Source organism: Heterodontus francisci, chromosome 6 (assembly GCF_036365525.1).
Source record: "Heterodontus francisci isolate sHetFra1 chromosome 6, sHetFra1.hap1, whole genome shotgun sequence".
In the NCBI taxonomy this organism is placed as follows: Eukaryota; Metazoa; Chordata; class Chondrichthyes; order Heterodontiformes; family Heterodontidae; genus Heterodontus; species Heterodontus francisci.
The window spans coordinates 89,404,437-89,421,418 of record NC_090376.1 but is presented as its reverse complement, the minus strand read 5'-3'; the positions used below and the strand labels follow the sequence as shown (position 1 = coordinate 89,421,418).

The window sequence follows — 16,982 nt, the reverse complement described above, 5'->3', positions numbered from 1 at the left end:
AGGCCGTCCGGCCCCTCGAGCCTGCTCCGCCATTCAATAAGATCATGGCTGATCTTTTCGTGGACTCAGATCCACTTACCCGCGCTCCCACCGTATCCCTTAATTCCTTTATTGTTCAAAAAGATATCTACCTTAGCTTTAAAGACGTTTACTGAAGAAGCGTCAACTACTTCACTGGGCAAGGAATTCCATAGATTAACAACCCTCTGGGTGAAGAAGTTCCTTCTTAATTCAGTCCTAAATCTGCTCCCTCTAATCTTGAGGCTATGCCCTCTTGTCCTAGCTTCACCTGCCAGTGGAAACATCCTCTCTACTTGTATCTTATCTATTCCCTTCATGATTTTATATGTTTCTATAAGATCCCCCCTCATTCTTCTGAACTCCAATGAATATAATCCCAATCTACTCAGTCTCTCCTCATAAGCCAACCCCCTCAACTCCGGAATCAACCAAGTGAACCTCCTCTGCACCCTCTCCAGTGCCAGTATATCCTTTCTCAAGTGAGACCACCAAAACTGCACACAGTACTCCAGGTGCGGCCTCACCAGTACCTTATACAGCTGCAACATAACCTCTCTGCTTTTAAACTCAATCCCTTTAGCAATGAAGGACAAAATTCCATTTGCCTTCCTAATTACTTGCTGTACCTGCAGACCAACCTTCTGCGATTCATGCACAAGGACACCTAAGTCCCTCTGCATAGCAGCATGCTGCAACGTTTTACCAGTTTACCATAATACCAATCTGTGGCCCACAGAAGGACCCCCGTGGCAAAAGCCGCCTCTGTGGTATCACGCACCAACAGCCCTCAGTAACTCAACCCCACCCTCCTCGCTGCGGCCTGCCTGGGTGGCCCTGGCGAGTCTGCCCCCATTTACCTCAGTCCAGGCTCCATGACTGCTCTTCAAGTGACTGCTGCAGTTCCAGCAGTGGCCACTGCTCCTAGTGGCGCTGCTGGGCCTGTTGAGCTGCCAGCCCTCTTATTGGCCAGCAGGTCTTGGAGGTGGGATTCCCACCCTTAAAGGGACAGAGAACCATACCGAGCAGTTAATTGCCTAAGCGCCATGAAATGCAGCTGCAGGTCCTCCAAAGGGCCGTGGAGGGTTTCCCCTCACCTTTTGGGTGTGGCATCGGGACCCCCGCCTATTGCATATAATCCAGCCCCTCCTGTGCAACTGCACTCCCTGTGTAGGTGAGGGTATTTAAATGATAAGTTTACAAAATCCATGTGCCATTCAACCAACACTAATGCACCCAGAATCACAGCCCATGTTTAGTGCTGATCATGGAATTGCCCTTCAGTTCTTCAGTCACAATTGCCTATCTATATACACAATATAATGTTTACAGTATCCTGAAAGTCCATAAATGAAGTTATATTACAAAGAAACTAAATGGTCTGAAGTAACTAATTATTATTTGATTTGCTGCCAGATAACACAACTTCACGTGTGCAATTGTGACCATTTAATATATTCCTGTGAAAATTTCTCTAAGGATTTCTATGTCAGCTGACTGAAAAAATATTTTAAAATATTTAAGCAGAGTGATATTTTTTCACCTGATTTAGAATCTTTCACGTGTTCCATCGCTTTCCTTGTATTTACACCAAAATCAAAGAAATTGCGCCTCTTGGGACGTCCTCTCTCCATCATTACTTGTCGTTCAAAACCCACGGATACTGTCTCTGTTAAGCAAGAAAATGATTACTTTTAAGCCTGATTTGATGAATCTCTTTTTCAAGGAGTCTTGTCCACTGGGAGCATGCACTTGTAAAACTGGCCCCCAAATATAAACGTTAATGACCAATGGTTCTAAAATTCCACACGTGTTCTCCCAGTCTCACAACAAAAGTCTAGAAGCTGACAGGTAGAACCCCAAAGGAAGCATTTAAGGGCCTACGTGCCTGTAAAACACGGATTCAGTAAAACTGACATGTACAGGACCAGAAAAGACCATTTACGTCTGTCTGATCAGCTATTAAAATACACAGTTCATTATTTCTATCCCTCAATTGATTTTCCAACCAAATGCCAGTCCAACTGCCTCCTAAAATTTCTGATGTTCCCAGCTTGATTGCTTCATTAGACTGTGAATTCCAAACATTCTCTTGGGTAAACAAACAGTGCCACAATGGTGTCTTTAAAAGTGAATTTTGTAATTTAGAAATGGTGCTAGTTCATTAGAACATTATATAATTGGTCCCAGACATGCTTTACTGTGCAATCGAATAGCTATGAACATATAAATGGTGAAATACAACACAAGTCAATGTATATTTGGGATTGTTGATAATTCTTATGAATAGAAATTAGAAAGGGAATAGCTGTCATATCTTCTGGTGAGTTCCATAACTTTATTCCATATTAATAATACTTAGCATGATCCAATGATTGTAGTTTTACCTAAAGACCTTTAACAATTAGTAACTGAAATATCTGGTAAAAAATTAACAGGAAAAAGAACAGAACGATGTTTAGGAAAATTCCAGCACTACTTCATCTGCCATTGTGTACAACAGTCACATAATGCAGAACCAGCATGGGAAGGGAATCCTGGCATTAGTTCTTATGCCTACTCAGCAATGAGTTCACCCAAACTATGGGCCCATTATTTAAGGGGAGGCGGGGAGGGTACAGCGGAGGAGGGTGGGTTGGTTGAGAAAAGCTACGAACATGGAGATCTGGCTGAATTTAAAAGCAGGACATTTTTTTAGTTCCGTTTCCTGAAAGAAGCCAGTTAAATGGACAGCCTGGCTGCCAGCAAGGGAAACCAGTGGCAGCAGGCTGTAGCTGGGGACTCTTGAGGATGATCCCAACAATCGGGAGGGAAGAGAGATGCCAACAAGATATATGGGGTACATTGTGGGAAGAGAGAGTCTGGCATGTGATCAGATAGGGAGAGGAACGACAACAAGCAGAGGGGAGAGGTAAATAGGGAATTGGGAGGGTGAAAGACAGATTGAAAAGCAGGAGGGCTGGGGAGAGTAGAAGGCGGTGCAGACTCTGGCGATCAGGGCTGCGGGCACTTTCTTGAGGGGTCTGGTGAGCACCCCTGCTCCTCCTGGCCCACAAAGAGTGTTCTTGCCTGCCTTTTACTGCCAGGTTTCCCATCCCCTGGAAAACTGTGCAGCAACAATTCATTTTAAACTGGGCTCCCAACTGCACAGTGGGAGCCCGACTGAAATATGTTAATTCAGTGTCCCACATCGCCATGGTGGGACCCACAGACATCCACCACAGTATAAAAGGCAGCGAGAGCATGTATGTCATGTTGAGGACACGTTCCCCGTTTTTAACTATTTAACATCCCTCCTGCCCATCGCGGAAGGGTAAATATCGAGGCCCATGTTCCTGCAATGAGGCTGTATTGCTGCCAATTGAGGCTCCAAATGATAGTGTAACACAAGCTCATTAATATACATGTAAATAAGGGCAGGGCCTACCACCTTTCATCTTGTCCCGTTTGCCCCAGAGAAGCAAAATTGTTGCTTAGGCAATTAAAAAGGAGGAATAAAAACAAAGGGCTGGAAATACTCAGCAGGTCAGGCAGTATCTGTGGGGAAAGAAGCAGAGCTAATGTTTCAGGTCTGTTACCTTTCATCAGAATGGTGAGCATTTCCAGCACTTTCTGTTTATAGTTCAGATTTGCAGCATCTGCAGTATTTTGCTTTTATTAAAAAGCAGGAATGTTTTGCACCTCACACCCTGGACTTTCACAATGTTTTTTTTCAAAAGGTATATTGACTTAAGTTTTGGGAGATTTTTCTTATTTTTTGGCTCTTTAAATGCAATAAAAGCAGCATAGTTAGCTGCATTTTTGTTGGCATTCATCCCTCTATTTTTTGCATTTTTTATATTTTAATTTCTTCCACTTTTCACCTCTTACCATTGTAAGGGGTTTAACTCTCATTTAGCACCTTAGAGATTGGGTGTTCTTCTGAGAATTCATCTTAGTAAAGTGGAAGGCAAGGAGATGGTCAACAGGAATATAACAAGGCAGGTCCACCTGCATCTGAGACTGTCTGCCCCAAGCCACCATTATCCAATGATGAAAGTCCATAGACCCCATCCAAACTACCTGGGCACATAAGCAGTCATTTGTCTTTCCACCTATGCTTCAACATCTTATTGCACAAATAGAGAAGTAGTCTTGATATGCTGAAAATTGAAGGAGCAGTGACATATTTAGACATGTCGAACCTGTGTGTCAATAAGTGATCACACAGTATGCTGCTCGGTTGCATTACCACACAGTCTTTACTGTCTGCTGCTAATCTAGCGAACAATTAACCTTCCATTATATGAATGGAATGGAATAGTTGCCCGGGTGATCCACTGTCACGTTACTGCCTAGATGGTGGAGATGAGGTATGATGACGTTGGAAGAGGTAACTTTGGAAAAGTTTTCAATTGTATGCTGAAACCTTGAGGCATCAATGCTAAGATATGGATATAAAGTTTTTGTGAGGGCTTAATGTGGATGAGCAGTAAATATACAAATGACTTACAGATAATACAGTATGGCACAGAATGTTGGGCTAGCTAACCGATATATGACACAGATGGGTAACCTTGCCAGATTCCTTAAAGTTTGCTTTTCTTCTGCATCCTAATCCAAATACTGCAAGTAATGTATACATTTGGTTTACCTGACTGAATGCCTCTAGTGATGAGCAGTGCTCATAGAGAGCACTGATCACAAAAATGCAACCCCACAGTTCCCAATTTTCCATTCAGTCATTTAACTAAGAGAGTTAAGAGTTATTAACACAGAGATCGGCAATACTGAAGTACAACATACTTCAATGCAGGGTAATGGGCACCTGCATAACAAGAGTATACAAAGATTGGGTAACGGGTTCCTGTACAATAGCAGAATATAACAGACCACTATAACAGCAGAATATGCACAAATCAGAAAGTGAGCTCTTGTATAATGTAGGTTTTGATCCACAAGCTTTGGCTGTCTGTTCTACAACAAGGCTGTTTTAGCATTTAAAATATAGTCACGGTCTCAACGAACTGAATTTCAATTAGGTCATAGCCTGCTTGGTGAAAGGGGCTTGCTGGCTGGTCCAACTGAGCTTGTTAAAATGGCACGCTGCCTGAGGCCAATAAAGATCAGGCCGCTGCAAAAATGTTAACCTTTCGCGCACGCACATTTTTGTTGGGGCAGATGAGTTAAAAGCGGGGCAAATAATTTCAGAGTGGGAGTTTTCTACACCTTTTCCCAACATTCAGAACATCTGTTTTTCATTATGGTTGTTTTCTACTGATACCAGATCCTCAGCATGCTTTGAGCTAAGTGTTGAAAAAGACTGCCTTTTTTTAACTACCATCAATTTGTTTTTCAATGAGAAGTCACTTATCTATGGATCAACAGTTTCTTCTTTATTTCTGAACAAGCAACAAATTCTCTTTTTAACATTGATAACTATCACAGCATCAAATTGATTGACTGAAAGAAAGAACGTGCATTTAAAAAGAACCTTTTGAATGCCCTGAGGATTTTAAAACACTTTGTGGCCCAGGAAAGACTTCTGAAGTGTGGTCAATGTTGTGATGTGGGTAAAATTGGTAGCCACTTTGAATGCAGTAAGTAACATCCCACAAACATCAATGAGAAAAATGACCAGATAATCTGTTCTGGTGGTGTTGGTTGAGGAATAAATATTGGCCAAGACACATCAGAAGTCGAAGGAGATGTTGATAGGTTGCATGAAGTAGGGTGGAAGGAGCTCATGCGGAGCATAAACACTGGCAAAGACCATTGGGCTGAATGGCCTGTTTCTGCACTGTAGAGTCAATGTAATTTGATGTGTGTTTGGGACTGTTGATAATATTTTATGAATAGGAATTAGGAAGGGATTATCAGTTATATCTTATGGTGAATAACAATGTATTAAAAGGGCCTGCAACAATTTATTTCTAAATGGATAAACTGAGATAAGTCTAAAAGCCTTCCTCTTCTGTATTTATGTTATGATCTTGTGAACTCAGCATACAACAAGGGATTGAAGTCTAGATTTGTGTAATTCAGCACCTCATTAGGTGATGCTATTCCCAGTGAAACACTGGTGGTTTTTTTGTTAATTTGGCAAACATCACAGGCTGGTTTTTCCCTCCGGGGGCAGGAAATAGAGGTCAGGACTGTTCCTGGATCCCGAACCTGCACTCCAGGGGAAAAAAGCAGAGATAGACACCAACGTATTGCACCACAGACATCTGACAAAATTATTGATTCAGCCACAGACATGGGGGCAATTAATCTGTATATAAGTGTATAGCCAATCTAATGCTATCAAAACACAGTGATTTAAAACACATTTCTCCCTATAGGAATTTAGAGAGCAGATTAAAAAGCAGGACCTCAAAGGTTGTAATCTCTCCCAGTGCCATGTTCTAGTGAGTATAGGAATAGGAGGATAGAGCAGATGAATGCATGGCTGAGGAGGTAGGGCAGGATGGAGGGCTTTTGTTTCCTGGATCACTGGGTCTGTTTCTGGCGAAGGTGGGACCTGTACAAGTTGGATGGGTTGCACCTGAACCAGAATGGGACCAACATCCTTGCTGGGATGTTGGCTAGTGCTGTTGGAGGGGGGTGGTGGGGGGAGGTTAAACTAATTTAGCAGGGGGATGGGATACAGAGTGGAGGTACAGTATGGGGTGAGGCACAGTCAAATATATGAGAAACTGATTCAATCTGGAAGGCAGAGCAAATATAGATCAGTTAAGGCAGAAGCGAATCATGTAAGGCTGGATTGCATCTATTTTAACGCAAGCAGTCTTACTAGTAAGGCAGATGAATTGAGGGCGTTGATTAGCACATGGGATTATGATATTATTGCTATGACAAAGACATGGTTGAGGGAGGGGCAGGACTGGAAGTTCAAAATTCCAGGGTATAGAATCTTCAAGCGTGACAGGGGAGGGGGTAAAAGAGGAGGTGGCATTGCACTGTTGATCAAGGAGTCAATTACTGCAGTAAGGAGGGATGATATCTTAGAAGGTTCCTCAAATGAGGCCATATGGGTAGAACTTAAAAACAAACAGGGGGCAATCACTTGGCTGGGAGTGTACTACAGGCTTCCTGGTGTAAAGATAATAGGGTAATAATAGCCTTTTGCACTATGACTATCCCAGTTGATATTAGGTAATAATAGCAGGGGTTTCAACTTACCTAATATCAACTGGGATAGTCATAGTACAAAAGGCTTAAAAGGGGTGGAATTCTTCAAAATGCATACAGGAGAGCTTTATGAGCCAGCACATAGAAAGTCCTACGAGAGAAGGGGCAGTACTGGACCTAACCCTAGCGAATGAAGCCAGACAAGTGGTAGAAGTGTCAGTGGGGGAGCATTTTGGGGTTAGTGACCATTACTCTAAGATTTAAGGCAGTTATGGAAAAGGACAACAATGGACCGGAAATAAAAAAATAATTGGGGGAAGGCCAATTTCAATATGATAAAACAGGATCTGGCCAAAGTGGACTGGGAGCAGCTACTTGTAGGAAAGTCTACATCAGACCAGTGGGAGTCATTCAAAGAGGAAATAGAGAGAGTTCAGAGCCAACATGTTCCCGTTAAGGTGAAAGGTAGGACCAACAAGTCCACGGAATGCTAGATGTCAAGGGATGTAGAGGATTGGATAAAAAAAAGGGAGGCTTATGGTAGATTCAGAGTGCTGAAAACAGCGGAGGCATTAGAGGAGTACAGAAAGTGTAGGGGGATACTTAAAAAAGTAATTAAGAGAGCGAAGAGAGAACATGAAAAAACACTGGCAGGCAAGATATAGGAAAATCCCAAGGCATTTTATAAGTATATTAAGGGCAAGAGGATAACCAGGGAAGGAGTAGGGCCCATTAAGGACCAAAGTGGCAATGTGTGTGTGGAGCCGGAGGACATAGGTGAGGTTTTAAATGACTACTTTTCACCTGTGTTCACTATGGAGAAGGATGATGTAGGTGTAGAGATTAGGGAGGGGGATTGTGATATACTTGAACATATTAGCATTGAAAGGGAGGAAGTATTTGCTGTTTTAGCGGGCTTAAAAGTGGATAAATCCCCAGGCTGTTGTGAGGCAAGGGAGGAGATAGCAGGGGCTCTGACACAAATTTTCAAATCCTTTCTGGCCACAGATGAGGTACCAGAGGACTGGAGGACAGCGAATGTGGTACCATTATTCAGGAAGGGTAGCAGGGATAAACCAGGTAATTACAGGTCAGTGAGTCTAACATCAGTGGTAGGGAAACTATTGGAAAAAATTCTGAGGGACAGGATTAATCTCCACTTGGTGAGGCAGGGATTAATCAGGGATAGACAGCATGGCTTTATCAGGGGATATCGTGTTTAACTAACTTGATTGAATTTTTCAAGGTGGTGACTAGATGTGTAGATGAGGGTAAAGCTGTTGATGTAGTCTACATGGACTACACTAAGGCTTTTGATAAGGTCCCACATGGGAGACTGGTCAAGAAGGTAAGAGCCCATGGGAACCAGGGCAATTTGGCAAAGTGGACCCAAAATTGGCTTAGTGGCAGGAAGCAGAGGGTAATGGTCAAGGGTTGTTTTTGCGAGTGGAAGCCTTTGACCAGTGGTGTACCAAAGGGATCGGTGCTGGGACCCTTGATGTTTGTAGTGTACATTAATGAATTAGACATGAATACAGGACGTCTGATCAGTAAGTTCGCTGATGACATGAAAATTGGTGGTGTCATAGTGAGGAGGAAAGCCTTAGATTACAGGACAATATAGATGGGCTGGTAAGATGGGTGGAGCAGTGGCAAATGGAATATAATCCTGAGAAGTGTGAGGTGATGCATTTTGGGAGGACTAACAAGGCAAGGGAATATACAATGGATGGTAGGAGCCTAGGAAATACAGAAGGTCAGAGGGACCTTGGTGTACTTGTCCATAGATTACTGAAGGCAGCAGCACAGGTAGATAAGGTGGTTAGGAAGGCATATGGGATACTTGCCTTTATTAGCCGAGGCATGGAATATAAGAGCAGGGAGGTTATGATGGAACTGTATAAAACGCTAGTTAGGCCACAGCTGGAGTACTGTGTACAGTTCTGGTCACCCAACTCTCGGAAGGATGTGATTGCACTGGAGAGGGTGCAAAGGAGATTCATCAGGATGTTGCCTGGGCTGGAGCATTTCAGCTATGAAGAGAGACTGGAAAGGCTAGGGTTGTTTTCCTTAGAGCAGAGAAGGCTGAGGGGGGACCTGATTGAGATATACAAAATTATGAGGGGCATAGATAGGGTAGATAGGAAGAAACTTTTTCCCTTAGTGGAGGAGTTAATAACCATGGGGCATAGACGTAAGGTAAGAGGCAAGGGGTTTAGAAGGGATTTGAGGAACCATGCTGGAAAATGGGATTACAATAGTTAGGTGCAGGATGGCCGACATAGACACGATGGGCCGAAGGACCTGTTTCTGTGCTGTATAACTCTATGACTATAAATAAAGTAGCTAAACATACAAACAATGCAGAGCAGCATAACTGTATTAGCTAGCTAGCAAGCAAAATAGTATGTAATGCCAATGCAAATTACTTTTGTTGACAGAATAGAGGATGTCATGGGGTAGATAGACCTTATCGGATGACCTCTCTGGATCCACAGTGTGTCAGGAGTGCAAATTCATCTAATAAACTCAAGGAGACGATTGTTATTGTGAGTATGGAGATGAGGCAGTAGAAAAATCCACAATAGGAAGATAGGAACATAGCAGGAGTAGGCCATTCAGTCTATCGAGCCTGCTCCACCATTCAATATCATGGCTAATCATTCACTTCGATGCCTTTTTCCAACACTATCCCCATAACCCTTTCTGTAATTTGTATTTAGAAATCTGTCAGTCTCTGCTTTAATCATACTCAATGAATGAGCTTCCACAGCCCTCTGGGGTAGAGAATTCCAAAGATTCACAACCCTCTGAGTAAAGAAATTTCTCCTCATCTCTGTCCTAAGTGGCTTCCCCCTTATTTTGAAATTATGTCCCCTGGTTCTAGTCTCCCCAACCAGGGGTAACATTTTAGCTGCATCGACCCTGTCTATCACTTTAAATATTTTGTAGGTTTCAATGAGATCACCTCTCATTCTTCAAAACTCTAGGGAATACAGGCCCAGTTTCTCCAATCTCTCTTCATACGACAGTCCTGCCATCCCGGGATCAAGTCTGGTGAATCTTTGCTGCACTCTCTCTATTGCAATAATATCCTTCCTAAGGTAAGGGGACCAAAACTGCACACAGTACTCCAGTTACAGTCTAACCAAGGTTCTATACAATTGAAGCAAGACTTCACTACTCCTATACTCAAGTTATCTTGCGATAAAGGCTAACATACCATTAGCCTTCCTAATTGCTTGCTGCACCTGCACGTTAGCTTTCAGTGACTTATTGACAAGGACACCCAGGTCCCTTTGTACATCTACACTTTCTAATCTCTTACCATTTAAGAAACACTCTGCACATCTGTTCCTCCTACCAAAGTGGATAACCTCACATTTTTCCACATTATATTCCACTTGCCACGTTCTTGCCCACTCACTAAGTCTGTCCAAATCCCCTTGAAGCTGCTTTGCATCTTCCTGACAACACAAATTCCCACCTAGTTTTGTGTCATCCGCAAACTTGGAAATACCATTGGACCATTTCTCATATTGCTTTTGTCACAAGACGATTTAACATGTGATGGTCAATGTTTGTGCAACTTCTTCACCTGCTTGTAATGTGTCTGAAGACAGGGCAGCTAACAAAAGGGCAGTGACCTCCAAATCAGGAGAATTTTATAGGATGGAGCAGATAGTACTGCAAAGAGGTCATGTAAAACAGAAAAGCAAAGTGAGACGGGAACGGATAGAGAGATTAATGGTAAGTAGCCAAGACTATTTATTCAACTTGACAGGCTATTAAACCAGGTCCTGGATTCTAAAATACAGAAATAACAGCATCTCTCATGGACAAAATGTATTTTACTCACCAAAGCTAGTGACAAAATTAGATAAACACAATTACAAATAAAGAGTGCCCTTCAGTTCCTTCAATAAAGTGATTCTCTTAAATTCACTTATGTCGATATCTCAGTTCATTACTGTCGATTCCAATTCAGCTCTGACAAGATAATGAACAAAATACTTTTCTGCAAAAAGTTGAGTGGTTGTTACTGCATGTATTATTCAGTTATAAAATGCTTAGTCACTATGTGTAAGATTGTACTCCAGACTAGCCAATTTATGTCCAAGCCAAATCTCTTAACTGTTTGCAAAGGTGCACTTTTAACGTAATGTAATTACGCAATACAAACAACTTTCAAATGACATAGGCCACTCAAGTTAACTGCCCTAAAACTGGACAGTAGATGAAGCATATTGTAGCTACTGATCTTTGACATACTTGTCCTTTAATCCAATTCACAGCAAAAAAAAAATCAGTGAATGTCTGTTTCTAACATGATAATTGAAACGGAATACATTTTACTGTCTTCCCTGACAGTTTTTAAAAGTGCAAATGCAGCAGGATTTTAATCTGGAACCATAGACAGTTCATCATAGGTCAAGGTTTGAACCGGTTACATGTATTTACTAACTATTGTATATGGGTCAGCAACATCCCGTTTTTGCCAGAATCACTCAGTCCCGTTACAGCTTGTATGCATGAAGAACCTACAGTGCTGACCTCTGGAGATTCCTTGAATTTTGACACCATCCTACATTAGGAAGATGGCTCCCTAGGAAGCTCCCTTGCTGTGCAACTCTATCCATAGCCATCTGCTCCCATTCTTAGTGCTTTCTCCCCCAATCTACCCTCTTAAACTGTTTAAATTCCCCTGGCTCTTTAATCAGTACATTTTATCCATAACTACAAGTTAACAGCTAGTTTAATGTTACCTGGGCCCACTGCCCTCTCCCAGCCATACCTGCTCTTTGCTTTCTTCATTGAGCACTGAATTGTGCTCAAATTGACATCCAGTGTTTTGGACGCCGAGGCTACACTTCTCTACCGGACAAAATTGCAAAGTACAGCTGGTGATACTCTGATCTTCCATCCTGTTGTCTACATCGTCCAGAGCGTCCGCGGCCACGGTGTGCGGTAAGTCCAGTGCAGAGAGGCAGACAGGAAGGAGCAGCGGAACCCTAGGGTAATAAGACCGAGTACAGAGGGGAAGCATTGAGAAAAACCCCGAACACGTAAAAAGCCACGACCCGGCCCCAGCTGACTCCATTGCAGAACGGCTCCTTGGCCACACTTCAAAGCACCCGCGGGAGATGTGTGGCTCGTAGCGCATCTGCAGTGCAATGTCGGCGAATTCCTGCTGGTACTGGCACCAGAGGCTGTCGCCCACCTCCCGGAGGACGCGGATGAGCTTTCCCAACGTCGATGGTGGGAACTGATGAAATGTTTTATTACCTGCACTCCATTCCACCACCACCCCCCCGCTTCCCCTTCCCAGCTCCCCCCTCCCAGCTCACCCCCCCACCCCTCTACAGCCCCTTTCCCAGCACCCCCTTCCCTCCACCCCTCCACCTCGCACCCCCTCCTCCCACCGGCATCCACCTATCCCTGAGCAGGGGCCCTAACAACCCCACTGCCTTGTGGGTGTCTCGGGAGAGTCCAAGGCTAAGGGAGTAAACCCTAACAGAAAATCCGGAGCGGAACCCCGTAGGCGGTCATGTGTCACCTTTGGCATGTTACCAGCAGTTCCTGCAGCCATACCGGTGCTAAACGTCATGCTCTGCACTCCTTTGGACCCCACCAGAAAGGCCGAGAGGGGGGTTTTTGACGCTTGGGCAACTCATAACCTCCATACATTCGCCCAGGCATGCGCCATGGAGAGGTCACTCCATAGTCGCCTCACAGTGACCGAAACAACACGGAAGGCAGCAGTTACGGGTTATAAGTCCAGCTCAATTGGCGTAGAGATTGGGCGCCACGGGTTGCCTTTGTCAGTGGGTCATCGCACCACACTGGACAGCTACCACCCACCTCAAACAGGGCAGCCCCCGGTCAATCAGGTTCTGTCCCGCCACAGTCCACCTGCTTCAATGGGTGCTTGGAGCTCAGGGTCATTGCCCGAAAAGCGGACTGCAACACCGCACCAAACAGCACGGAAAAAGGAAAGAAGGTACCAGCCCTTCGTTTTGAAAGCTGGAACGTCAGAACTATGTATCCTGGCCTGTCAGAAGACACACAAATCAACGATTCTCGGAGCACCACCATCATTAACAACGAGCTCAATAGACTCAATGTGGACATTGCAGCACTTCAGGAGACACGCCTCCCTGCGAGCGGATCTCAAACAGAGCAAGACTACACCTTCTTCTGGCAGGGTAGGGATCCTGAAGAACCAAGACAGCATGGAGTGGGCTTCGCCATCAGAAACTCTTTGCTCAGCATGATAGAGTCACTTACAAATGGCTCAGAACGCATACTGTACATCCGACTGCTCACTGCCTCTGGTCCAATACACCTACTCAGCATCTACGCTCCAACACTCTGCTCCCCACCTGAAGATAAAGACCAGTTATACGAGGAACTCCATAATATCATTAGTAGCATCCCCAATACCGAACATCTGTTCCTGCTGGGGGGACTTTAATGCCAGGGTTGGGGCCGACCATGACTCATGGCCCTCCTGCCTTGGGCGCGATGGCATTGGAAGGATGAATGAGAATGGACAAAGACTGCTTGAGTTGTGTACCTATCATAACCTCTGCATCACCAACTCGTTCTTTCACACTAAACCCTGTCACCAGGTTTCTTGGAGGCACCAAAGATCACGTTGTTGGCACCAGCTGGACCTCATCGTCTCAAGGCGAGCCTCCTTAAACTGTGTTCAAATCACACGCAGCTTCCACAGTGCAGACTGCGACACCGACCACTCCCTAGTGTGCAGCAAGGTTAGACTCAAACCAAAGAAGCTGCATCACTCCGAGCAGAAGGGCCACCCGCGCATCAACACGAGCAGAATTTCTTATCCACAGCTGTTACAAAAATTTCTAAATTCACTTGAAAAAACCCTTCAAAACACTCCCACAGGGGATGCAGAGACCAAGTGGGCCCACATCAGAGACGCCATCTATGAGTCAGCCATGACCACCTATGGCAAACGTGTGAAGCGGAATACAGACTGGTTTCAATCTCATTTTGAAGAGCTGGAACCTGTCATAGCCGCTAAGCACATTGCACTGCTGAACTACAAAAAAGCCCCCAGCGAGTTAACATCTGTAGCACTTAAAGCAGCCAGAAGCGCCGCACAAAGAACAGCCAGGCGCTGCGCAAATGACTACTGGCAACACCTATGCAGTCGTATTCAGCTGGCCTCCGACACCGGAAACATCAGAGGAATGTATGATGGCATTAAGAGAGCTTTTGGGCCAACCATCAAGAAGATCGCCCCCCTCAAATCTAAATCAGGGGACACAATCACTGACCAACGCAAGCAAATGGACCGCTGGGTTGAGCACTACCTAGAACTGTACTCCAGGGAGAATGTTGTCACTGAGACTGCCCTCAATGCAGCCCAGCCTCTACCAGTCATGGATGAGCTGGATATACAGCCAACAAAATCGGAACTAAGTGATGCCATTGATTCTCTAGCCAGCGCAAAAGCCCCTGGGAAGGACGGCATTACCCCTGAAATAATCAAGAGTGCTAAGCCTCTCAGCACTCTACCAATTGCTTTGCCTGTGCTGGGACAAGGGAGCAGTACCACAGGACATGCACGATGCCAATATCATCACCCTCTATAAAAACAAAGGTGACCGCAGTGACTGCAACAACTACCGCGGAATCTCCCTGCTCAGCATAGGGGGAAAGTCTTCGCTCGAGTCGCTTTAAACAGGCTCCAGAAGCTGGCCGAGCATGTCTACCCTGAGGCACAGTGTGGCTTTCGAGCAGAGAGATCGACCATTGACATGCTGTTCTCCCTTCGTCAGCTACAGGAGAAATGCCGGCGAACAACAGGTGCCCCTCGACGTTGCTTTCATTCATCTCACCAAAGCCTTTGACCTGGTCAGCAGATGTGGTCTCTCAGACTACTAGAAAAGATCAGATGTCATCACCTCATTCCATAACAATATGAAAGGCACAATTCAGCATAGCGGTGCCTCATGAGACCCCTTTCCTATCCTGAGTGACGCGAAACAGGGTTGTGTTCTCGCACCTTCACTGTTTAGGATTTTCTTCTCCCTGCTGCTCTCACATACGTTCAAGTCTTCAGAAGAAGGAATTTTCCTCCACACAAGATCAGGGGGCAGGTTGTTCAACCTTGCCCGTTTAAGAGCAAAGACCAAAGTACGGAAAGTCGTCATCAAGGAACTCCTCTTTGCTGACGATGCTGCATTAACATCTCACACTGAAGAGTGTCTGCAGAGTCTCATCGACAGGTTTGCGGCTGCCTGCGACGAATTTGGCCTAACCATCAGCCTCAAGAAAATGAACATCATGGGGCAGGACGTCAGAAATGCTCCATCCATCAATATCGGCGACCACGCTCTGGAAGTGGTTCAAGAGTTCACCTACCTAGGCTCAACTATCACCAGTAACCTGTCTCTCGATGCAGAAATCAACAAGCGCATGGGAAAGGCTTCCACTGCTATGTCCAGACTGGCCAAGAGAGTGTGGGAAAATGGCACACTGACACGGAACATAAAAGTCCGAGTGTATCAAGCCTGTGTCCTCAGTACCTTGCTCTATAGCAGTGAGGCCTGGACAACGTATGTCAGCCAAGAGCGACGTCTCAAATCATTCCATCTTCGCTGCCTCCGGAGAATCCTTGGCATCAGGTGGCAGGACCGCATCTCCAACACAGAAGTCCAGGAGGCGGCCAGCATCCACAGTTTATACACACTACTGAGTCAGCGGCGCTTGAGATGGCTTGGCCATGTGAGCCGCATGGAAGATGGCAGGATCCCCAAGGATACATTGTACAGCGAGCTCGCCACTGGTATCAGATCCACCGGCCGTCCATGTCTCCGCTTTAAAGACATCTGCAAACACGACATGAAGTCCTGTGACATTGATCACAAATTGTGGGAGTTAGTTGCCAGCGATCGCCAGAGCTGGCGGGCAGCCATAAAGGCAGGGCTAAAGTGTGGCGAGTCGAAGAGACTTAGCAGTTGGCAGGAAAAAAGACAGAAGCGGAAGGAGAGAGACAACTGTGAAACAGCCCCGACAACAAATTTTTTCTGCAGCACCTGTGGAAGAGTCTGTCACTCTAGTATTGGCCTTTATAGCCACTCCAGGCGCTGCTCCACAAACAACTGACCACCTCCAGGCACTTACCCATTGTCTCCTGAGACAAGGAGGCCAAAGAAGAAGAACAGGTTCTGGAACAATGAGAGACAAGAGAGAGACAAGAGAGAGACAAGAGAGAGACAAGAGAGAGACAAGAGAGAGACAAGAGAGAGGGGGGGCGACGAGAGAGAGAGAGAGAGAGAGGGGGCGACGAGAGAGAGAGAGAGAAAGAGAGAGAGGGGGCGACGAGAGAGAGAGAGAGAGAGAGGGGGGGCGACGAGAGAGAGAGAGAGAGAGAGAGCGAGAGGGGGCGACGAGAGAGAGAGAGAGAGAGGGGGCGACGAGAGAGAGAGGGGGGGCGACGAGAGAGAGAGAGAGAGCGAGAGGGGGCGACGAGAGAGAGAGCGAGAGGGGGCGACGAGAGAGAGAGAGAGAGAGCGAGAGGGGGCGACGAGAGAGAGAGGGGGGGGCGACGAGAGAGAGAGAGAGAGAGAGAGCGAGAGGGGGCGACGAGAGAGAGAGAGAGAGGGGGCGACGAGAGAGAGAGGGGGGGCGACGAGAGAGAGAGAGAGAGAGAGAGAGCGAGAGGGGGCGACGAGAGAGAGAGAGAGAGAGCGAGAGGGGGCGACGAGAGAGAGAGGGGGGGTGACGAGAGAGAGAGAGAGAGGGGGCGACGAGAGAGAGAGAGAGAGAGCGAGAGGGGGCGACGAGAGAGAGAGGGGGGGTGACGAGAGAGA

The 16,982-nt window shown here is 45.7% G+C and overlaps 1 protein-coding gene across 1 annotated transcript in view; it reads right to left on the bottom strand.

The window, feature by feature from the left end:
- The window catches only part of LOC137370992 (piwi-like protein 4), a 157,235-nt gene that overhangs the window by 110,940 nt on the left and 29,313 nt on the right, over positions 1 to 16,982 (bottom strand). Inside the window, exon 3 of the mRNA XM_068032897.1 lies at positions 1,562 to 1,687. Within this exon, the coding sequence (XP_067888998.1) occupies positions 1,562 to 1,655 (94 nt within the window). The 5' untranslated portion in view covers positions 1,656 to 1,687. The remainder of the gene's footprint in view (positions 1 to 1,561; positions 1,688 to 16,982) is intronic.